This window comes from Corapipo altera, unplaced genomic scaffold (assembly GCF_003945725.1).
Source record: "Corapipo altera isolate COAL_440 unplaced genomic scaffold, ASM394572v1 77b, whole genome shotgun sequence".
Taxonomy (NCBI): domain Eukaryota; kingdom Metazoa; phylum Chordata; class Aves; order Passeriformes; family Pipridae; genus Corapipo; species Corapipo altera.
The window spans coordinates 3,172,589-3,182,230 of record NW_020884933.1 but is presented as its reverse complement, the minus strand read 5'-3'; the positions used below and the strand labels follow the sequence as shown (position 1 = coordinate 3,182,230).

The following is a 9,642-nucleotide window of genomic DNA, read 5'->3' as shown; positions in this document are numbered from 1 at the left end:
GTGTTTGGGGTGAGGGGTGGCTGGGCAGGGGAGCGGCCCAGGGGTGAGTTCAAGGGGTCCAGGTGTGTGTGCAGTGTCTGGGTGTGCATGAACAGTGTCCAGACGTACATGTGCACTGTCTGGGTGTGCACACGTGGTGTTTGGGTGTGTGTCCAGGCGTGCACATACAGCATCTGTGTGTGTGTGTGTGCACAGTCTGTGTGTGTGCAGTGTCTGCCTCTGCACATACCAAGCGTGTGTGCATGCACAGTGTCTGGCTGTGTGTGCAGTGTCTGGCTGTGTGTGCAGTCTGCCTGTACACTCACACTGTCCCTCTGCACAGGGTCCGTGCTCCTCCCTGTGGCCACAGCCAGAACAGTCTCCATCTCTGACTCCAGCCTGGCACCGCGGGGACTCTGCTGGGGACACAGAAGCAGCCGTGTCCCCCCGGGCTCCAGGCTGCAGCAGATGGGGGGAGACCAGCCCTGCAAAGAGGGGGGGGTTGCAGCAGACCCCTGTCCCCAGCCCCAGGGTGGGGGTCTGGAGCAGAAACTCTGCAGCATCAGGGCCCCACTACTGCTCCTCTGCTGTTGGGACATCCTTTATCCAAGGAGCACCCTCACCTGCCCAGCAAACACCCCTCTCCTCTCTTGCCCTTTGCCAGTGCTTTATTTATTCCCCCTCCCTGTGCTGGGGTCCCTGGGGAAGGGTTCCTTGGGGAAGGAGCCCCAGCTCCCAAGTTGGGATGGGCTGTGCTGCAGAGGGACTGGAAGCAGATGTGTCCCACAGCTGCAGCTCTTCCTGTCTCTTCCATTTTTTTTTTTTTTTAAAGATTGTAAATATAGATAGAGCTTTATTTTGTTAATAAGACGATGAGTAACTTAACCTGTATATTTCACATACCTGTTTACAATCGTCCCCCAGTCCCCTGGCACAATAAAGATCACTTTTTGGAGCAGAGATCTGGGCCTGGACTTTACCAGTTTGGGGTCGAGGGCTGAACAGGGAGTCCCCCAGCAAGGGGCACCTCCAGTTACAGAAGGGTCAGGAGCACCCCCAAACCCCAGGGATGCACAACTCCCCCCCCAGATCCACCATCCCCAATTTTCAGCTACCAGCAGCTTTTATTTTGCACCGAAACAAACACAGATGCAACAACAGTCCTGGTTCTTGCTGGGGGAGGTTCCTGTGCCCATAGGGAGGGGACAGCCACCAGCCAAGGCAGGTGCAGAGGGATTCCATTCCACCCCCAGGTGATGCACAACCACTGTGATGAGCTGGACAGTGCTCAGCAGGCCAGGACAGCCCTCACACAGCCTGTGGTGGGGGAGTAGCCGAGTGCTGAGGGGGGGAAGCTGTGCCCGGCTCCAGGAGCAGGTCAGCTCTGCCCAAACTCCTCCCAGGGGGTCCCACAGCCCAGAGAGGAGCACAGGGAGGGTGGAGGGGCAGGACCAACACCCCCAGCCCTGGGGGAGACGGGGAAGGCAGAGCTGGGAGCCCCCTGCTCTGGAAGCACAGGATGCTCTGGGGGAAGTCATGAAGCCAAGGGGGGTGTGGGAGACCATGGCCGAGGGGACAGGCAGGGCCAGCCACAGGGACAGGCAGGGCCAGCCATGGACTGAGCACAGCACAGGGGGTGCAGACACCCAGGGCCCACCCACAGCAGCCCCCTGGCCGCAAACCCACGTGGCTCACGGCTGGCTCTGCCCCTTCCTCCTTTGCACCACCTGAGCTGGAGCACAGCAGCTCCCACCCCCCATGGAAAAGGGTCCCATGCCTGGGATCAGTATGGACCCAGGGAAGGTGCTGGTTTGGGAGTGAGAGCCCCAGTGGCACCCAGGGCACAAGAGGACAGAGACGGCACAGCAAAGGCGACGGGCACAACGTGAGCACCGGGCAGCAAAGTGACTGGGCAGCTCTGGGGGCTCCTGAGCGGATGGAGGGGGGACCCATTTTGCCCCTCAGGGACAGCACAGAGGGAGCAAACCAGGTGCCAGGCCAAGCAGCAGCAGTGCCAGCAGGGCACGGACCTGCCAGGCACGGGGCCGAGCGGGGCTCGGCGTTAAGGCGATGGTGGGGCTGCCTCGTGCGGGCAGCGGCCTCTCCGGGGCCGTGGGGCCTCTCCAGCATCTCATGGTCCAGTCTCGGGCATGTCCAGGGTCCCCTTTGGTCGGTGGCCGGGTCAGAGCTCCTCTCCTCCCCCTTGCCCACTGTCAGGACCTGCCCTCGCCCCCGGCGGGGTGGGGAAGGGCGAGGGGGATGCGGGGCCGTGGACGCAGCGAGGACGGAAGAGCTCGGGGGCTCGGAGCCAGTGGGGCTATTTGGAGACCTGCAGGGCTGTGACCACCGGTTTCATCTTGAAGTACTGTTTAAACCTTAACTTTGCATATCTGCCAAGAGACGAGAGAGGGACACACCTGAAGGGCTTTGTCCCCCCAGCCCCGTGTCCCTCGGCCGTGGCATGGAAGGACCACTGGGATCCTCTGGCTGCCAAGATGGAACACTGAGCTGTGCTGGGAGCAAATGGGGTGCACTCACCTTAAGAAATTAAAGTCTATGGTAGAGTATTTAGCCTGGATCAGACCCCAGCATGCCCAGAGGAAATGGGATGCCTGCAGCAGACAAAGCAAGGATTAGGAATGGGCATGGAGCATCTCTGCTCGTGCCTCTCCTGGCCTGGCCCCAGAATTCCCACTGCTGTGATGACAGGAGGGGTGGCAGCCAGCTGGGGCTGGCCCACACCTGTATTTCTGTACCCTCCAGAGGCTGGTCCCAGCTGGAGGGAGGGATGGCAGCAGGAAGGATGCCGAACACAGCATGCTCAGGGTACCAGCCCCTGCACTGGCAGGAATGTCCCTCCTGCCAGGAAACCAGATGACATTTTGCCCTAAGTATCCAGAAAATTGGCTCAGACTGCCCATGGCAATTACCAAAGAGGATTTCCTCATGTCTGGCCTCTCTGAAGGGATGTCCAAGGCCATGGCTATCAGAGGCACGTTGTCCCTTGGCACACGTCGGTGGGGCTGCAGGCAGCCAATGCTGTCTGTGACCTTTCCCAGGGGCTCAGTGCCTCTGAGGTGCTGCTCTTTGGGGCAGTGTGCCCTCAAACCCCCAGGCTGGTACCTGCACCCTCATCCTCCCCAGGTAAGCTGCAAGCCCAAGAGCAGAGAAAACCCCATCCCCCGGGCTGCATTTCCACCCCTCGTTCCTGGGTTCCTTCCCACCTCCACCACTCACCAAGGAAAACTTGTTCACTTGCACATAGAGAGTCTCCAGCTCCTCCTCGGACACCCCAGAGCTGCCTGGGTCCCCCTGGGTGAGCTGTTTGTAGGCCTGCAGGTAGGAGTGCAGCCACTGCAGCTGGGTCTCCTTGCTGGGATAGAGGCCATAATCCACCTCCTTCACACCTGAGAGGGGAGGGGGGTCAGTGGGGGCACGGGGGTCACAGGGACCCTCCACAGCCAAGTGATGTGGCCACAGGGCTCTTGTCATGCACAACCAGGTGAACAAACCCCAGGTGTGCACAGACCAAGGATGGACTGCTGGTTCAAGGCACCCACCCAGACTTATGGTCAAGAGCCAGGCTCATGGAGGAATTGCATTCCAGGTGCCCAGTGCCAGCAGAGACACCCGCCCCCCTCACATATCACTCTAACCATGGGCATCCCCCTTTCCCACCATGGGACTGGGGGTACAACTCCCTCCTCCACCCCCAGAGATGGGGAGACCTCACTTCCCACCACAGAACGGGGGATATGACTTCATCCTCTATCCACAAGGACGGGGAGATCCCAGGGCAGCCCCATTTCCCACCACGGAACTGGGGATACGACTCCCTCCTCCAATCCCATGGATGGGGAGACCCCAGGACAGCCACTGCCAGTGCTGTGAGAATTTTTGGTGCAGGGAGAGGAGCCCAGCTCACCTGCAAACTCGTTGAAGTGGTTCCCGATATCAAAAGCCTGGTAGTTGTACCCGGTGTACTCGTAGTCTATGAAGCGAACCTGCTCTGTGGGGGCACAGACAGGGGCTGTGAGGGGGGGGGACGGAGGTGACAGCCCCCGGGGGGGTGGGCGAGGGACAGACCCCTCGCTGGGAGCACGGAGCTGCTGCCACAGACCTCGTGTCCTGTCGTAGATGATGTTCTTGCAGAGCAGGTCGTTGTGGCAGAGCACCACGGGGGAGCCCAGCTGGGACAGCGCCTCCTTCATCCAGGCCAGCTCCTGTTCCAGCGTCTCCAGGCTGGGCACGTCCTGCTGGAGGCTGGGGAAGGGGACGGGTGCAGTCACTGCTGCTCTCGGGGAGCCTCGCTGGGGGCAGAGGGGCGGCGTTGCCCCGGCTTCCCTTGGTGTGTTTGGTAAACGAGCCCATCAGTGGCACAAAGGAGGGCTAACGAGGCTGCGTTTGGCGGGGAGGGGGCAGCTTAGGCTGCGTGGTACCGGGGGAGCCTGGCAGACACCACGGCCGGCCTCAGCCCTTCCCTTCTCCCTAAACCACCACATCCATCCCCCAAATTCACCCGACCTGCCACCGAACCGCCCCAGCGCTCACTCCTCGAACACCCGACTAACCCCGAGGCAACGGGAATGTTTTGGACTCTGCCAGGGCACGTAGCCTCCCAGTAACCTCAGGAGTCTCAGTTCCAAGAAGAGAGCTCGTTAATGATTGCCTAATTGGCTGCACGGGAGGCGCGGGCTTGGGTAAAGTCTGCCTGCGGCGGGGGGAGTGCTGAGAAAAGCCCTGCTGCCTCCTGCCGCGGGTTAATGATTGGCTTGCCTTGGGGTTCATTCACCTCCTCCGCCTCTTGGGGCTGCCCGAATCCTTCCCAGACACCCCAACACTCACCTGGGGTCAACCCAGCCTCCCAGAAATGGGATGAACTGGTTTGAGGTGGGGACTGGTTGCTTTAATCTATGCTGGGTTTCAAGTATTCATCACCAGCTCCCCCCTGCTGCTCAGATCCCCATCTTAAGCACGACCTGAGCTCCAGCTCGTTCTAGGCTTAAATTCCAAGGAGGAGGAGGAGGATTAGTGCAGCAGGTGGGAGGCCATGGCTCTGGCTGGATCCTGCCTGGATGCTGCCCAGACACATCCCTGAGCTGCCTCTGCTCTACCATGGCAAAAATCACCTGCAGACTGGCAGGAGGAAGGTGCTGGATGTGCCTCCATCCCACCTGCTTTTGGGGTTCAGGGAGGGATCGTGATCCAGAAGTGGCCACGTGACCAGATCCAGCCCCAAAACCATCCCCAGATTCCCACAGAGGCTTTACCTGCACAGACTTAGAGCTGGTGGGCAGCGGGTGCCCAAGCCAGAGCCTGGCTCTTTGGGATCCCTCTGCCTTTACCTGGGGTTGGATACCTTTGGGCTGAGCTCTGTCTTCACGAGGGTGAGGTATTTGTGCAGCTTCTGCCAGAGGATGGGCTTGGGGAGGCTCCCGTTGGCGTGGATGGCGTGGACTCGGGCCATCTCCTGAGCCACCAGCCTGGGGGGAGCACAGGTGAGGGGTGAGAGGGGTTCTGAGCAGCTCCCAAGAGGAGAGCGCCCCTCAAAATCCCCCTCAGGACATCCCCAAAAGACCCTTGGGATGTGTTGAGGGGGATTCCCCAAAAAGAGTGTTTAAAAACCCGGGGTTAAGCACAGCTGAAACCCCGTCCCCGTCAGCAATCAGCCTCTGGAGCCATTTCAGGCAGCGTTCACCTTTCCAGGGCAAGCTCAGCCCCAAGCTGTGGCTCCCAGGAAATCCCCACTCGCCAAAATTGACGCCTTAAAGGTCTGGTGACAAACCCAGCTGCCCATTTATCCCCCAGCACCGCCCAGGCCCGCGCACACAGCGACGCCCCAGCACTGCTCCAGAGCCACAGCAGTGAGGGGAGAGCTGGCAACAGGGAGCAGCCAGCACTGGAGGAGCACAGATTCCACCATCCTGGGGCTCCCCGGAGGAGGACACGGGGGTCCCACCCACCCACCTGAAGATGTGGGGGTCCCGCACGTGGTCGGGCCCCAGCGCGATGCCCGGCAGGAACTGGTAGCAGAGCCCGTTCTGGAAGGCGCAGTACAGGTCGGGGGCACAGCCGTGGGCACGCAGCACCTGGAAGTTCCTCAGCTCCGTCTCCCGGTCCACCAACAGCTCCGTCTTCCTGCCGTAGACACGGACCAGCACCGCGTCCGCCATCCCCTCGTCCATGTAACAGGCCACCAGCTTGTTGGTGATGCCATCCGTGAAGAGCTGCAGGGGGAGAAGGGTGACCTGCACACCCCTGCCGTGCCAGCTGGGAACAGGGAAACCCCTTCCCACCAGCAGATCCCAGGGAAGAAGCAGCACAGCAGCGGCAGGAGCGGGCAAAGGAAGGCGTGAGGCAGCACAGCTCCCGCGGGAGGTGACACGAGTTTGCAAGGCCTGGAGGCTCAGGGGTGAAAAGGTGCTCTGCAGGGGGCCACGGGCACAAGGCTCCAGCAGCACCAAGCTGGTGGCTTGGGTGGAAATCGTGCTCTTTTTTTCACCTGGCAGCTCAGGAACAGCTCAGGAATGGCCGAGGCCAGATGTGCCACCAGCACTCTTGGCACAGGAGCAGCCCCGGGAATCACTCCCAAAAAAACAGCGTAAATCTTTTGGCACGAAACGAGGTGGGTGGGGGGGGGGAAAGCCCAGTAAGGCAGAAAACAACCCGGAACAAACACCACCACCCCATCCCCTCCTCCGACCCTCCCCGCGGGGCCGGGGCGCTGATAGGCGGGGACGTCTCTGCTGGGGACGTCTCGTGTCACCGGCTCTGACGGCTCCTCGCAGATGGAAAGGGAGTTTTGTTCTCCCGTCGCTCCGGCCTGGCCGCCTGCCCGTGCACATGCCGGGGCTGCTGCCGGGCTCTGCTCCCCATCCCGCCGGGATTTCGGTCACCTCCAGCGCCCCTGAGGGGTTTTTGGGTCTCCGTCACCTCACGGGGAAACCCCTGCCCCAATCGCCCCCCATGCTCAGCCCCACGCGGTCCCCCTGCCTGCTGCTGCTCCACATGGGAATGATTCCTTCCTCCCTCTGGGATCGGGGAGCCGGAGCAGGTGTGATGCTGGCGGAGCAGGAGGGGGGTGAGGGCTCGTGCTCCGGCAGCCGCGGAGCCCGGGGGTGGGATGGATAATTTTAGACATCCCACTCAGCAACCCACGCTCCCATATAGGGTGCCTATATATAGGGCTCCCCGTGCAGCCTCCCGAGGGGGAACTCAAAGCACTGGAATGAGACCCCCAAAGTCAGACGGCGCTCACGGCCCCTGCTCCACAGCTGGAGGTGGATTTGGGGGGAGCACAGCACACGGCGAGGCAGCCACCTCATCCTGGGGGGCTGCTGGGACAGGCTGAACCCTCTCAAGCTGCTTTTCCCAGGGCAGATAATCTGTGTTTCTACCACGGTGCCGCGTTCAGCCCTCCTCTCCTTGTCCTGCCAGGCCCCAGAGGCTGCAAATTCAGGGAGCAGAGGTGCCATGGCCCGTCCACGCAGAAAACTGTCCCCTCTCAGCCGCAGGTGAGCGGCTCCACCTCGAGATGCTCAGCAAAGTCCTTGTGCTGCTTTGGTTTTGCTGCCCGACGGCCCGATCAGCCCTTTCCAGCAGGTTTAACGGGATTACTGAGCCTTATCCCCCCCTGAATTCCAGGCCACTAACTTTGGAGACGCACACGTGGTTCCTCAGCAACCTGCAGGCAGGGGCTCGCCTGCTTCGGAGGCGGCAGCTCCTCCAGCTCCCAAGGAATGAGCGCAGCTGCTTGGGAGATGCCTGGTGCTATTCCTTCTGGATCCAGACTGCAGCCACCCTGCTACCAGCCCAAATCCTTCCCTGCTGCAGCTGTGTGACAGCAGGGACGGAGGAAAAGGCGTGTGACAGCGTGTGACTCCACACCAGGAGCTCTGCAGCAATTAAATGCGAAGTGAGACCCGAGCCCTGTGCCAAAGTGCTGAAGGGAGGCAGCAAAATCCAACACCTGGTGCTGCACCTGCTGGAGACCCCTCAGCATTCCCAAAGCACCACTATGCTGGCTGGCCCAGCACCCCCAACCCGGGACCAGGCTGCAGCAGGGCAACTTGTTGCCAAAATCAGGCTGAAAAAGTCCAGCCATGCCAGAGTCCTTGCAGGGGTTTGGCTCTGGTCGCTGCTGCTGCTCTTATCTTGGGATGAGGGATGGAGGAGTGTGTGCTTCCCTGAGAGCACAGCGGGCTGACTCACCGGCACGGAGGTGCTTAAGGGATGAGGAGCAGGAGCCCTGGGAAGTGGGCAAATCTGGAGCCCCCAGCAAGGAGAGGGCAGGCAGGGGAGGCCGAGCACCCAGATCCTTCTCCCGGTGTTCCACACCCTGCCCTGAGCTCCAGGAGATTTTCCCGTGCCACTGGCACAGCCTGGTACAGCCCCTGCAGGCAACTGTGCACCAACAGCAGGCAACGAGGTGGTGTGAACCGGGCACAGCTCCAGGGCACCGGGAAAGGGACCGGGAATGCTAATGGGAACCAGCTGAGGACCCCGCACTGCTCCAGTCCCCTCCCGAACAGCTCCTGCAATAGCAGCTGAGAGAAACGCAACGGGAGGGTTTTCCCTCAACCCCTATGATTTTTTTCCCCCCTTTATTTTTAAATTAAAAACACACACACAAGCTGTTGTTGAACACGGACCCCTCCAACGCCTGCAGAGCCTGGATACCAGGGTCCTTCCACAACCACCGAGGTCTGTGCTGGGCACTGCACAGAGTGAGACATTTCCTGCCCCTACAACTCCAGCTCCCAGCTTCCTGCCTATTGCCATCTGCCCTTTCAGATGGATTTTCCTGCAGCTTCTTGTATTTAATTACACTTGGCTATTAATACATTTTTAATGGCACTCCAGGCACACGGGAAGCATGTGCCTGCGGAGGACACACACACACACACACACACACACACACACACACGTGCAGACGTTCGAGTGCACCCAGTTCCAGCACCTCCACACTCCAGTGCCCGTCGCCAGGAGGCTGCTGAGGGCACAGACACCACCAGCCTGTCTCACAGGGACCTGGTACCCCTGGGCAGAGGTGAGGAGGGGGAAAGGGATTGCCGTGCCAGGCAGGTGCCAGCCCTGCTCTGCCAGCAAAGCCCTGCCAGCTCCACACGGCCAAGCCCTGTCCCGTGCAAGGGATTCAGAGCTGGACTCCAACTCCCACCTGAACTGCAGCTCAGCCCACGCAACCCGGGAAAGGTGAGAGCCAACAAGTAACCCAAGCAAGAGCAGCTCCCAGGAGTGGCTGTTCCTGTGGGCACCCTCCAGCCTTCAGCCCACACCTTGGGGACACACTTGCTGTCACAGTCACCTCTCAGGGGCCACATGAGGGATCCCTGAACCTTGTGGGGATGTGTGTGACGGGGGTGTCACCCCTTCGCACATCTGATGGGTCCCAGTTACGCTCAGAGAGAGGAGGGGAGACAGAACCAGAAGTGGGGGGACAGTGCATCACACCCTCCTTGGCAGGTCCTAGAGCCCCCCATGGTGGGTTCTACAGTCACCCTCCTGTGGATCTTACAGCTCCCCCGAGTCAGCTCTGTTGCTGTCCCAGGGCTGGCCCTATAGCCCCCCACAGGGAGCCCCACAGACTCCCTTGGGTGTACCCTACAGACCCCCTTGGGTGTACCCTACAGACCCCCTTGGGTG

At 60.9% G+C, this 9,642-nt stretch overlaps 1 protein-coding gene across 1 annotated transcript in view; it reads right to left on the bottom strand.

Moving 5' to 3' along the window:
- Positions 1 to 1,083: 1,083 nt before the first annotated feature.
- ETNK2 (ethanolamine kinase 2) overlaps positions 1,084 to 9,642 on the bottom strand; it is a 9,156-nt gene continuing 597 nt past the window's right edge. The window contains 7 exon segments of the mRNA XM_027659898.1: positions 1,084 to 2,369; positions 2,518 to 2,591; positions 3,217 to 3,386; positions 3,905 to 3,988; positions 4,100 to 4,242; positions 5,325 to 5,462; positions 5,947 to 6,208. Coding sequence (XP_027515699.1) covers positions 2,297 to 2,369; positions 2,518 to 2,591; positions 3,217 to 3,386; positions 3,905 to 3,988; positions 4,100 to 4,242; positions 5,325 to 5,462; positions 5,947 to 6,208 — 944 coding nt within the window. The 3' untranslated portion in view covers positions 1,084 to 2,296.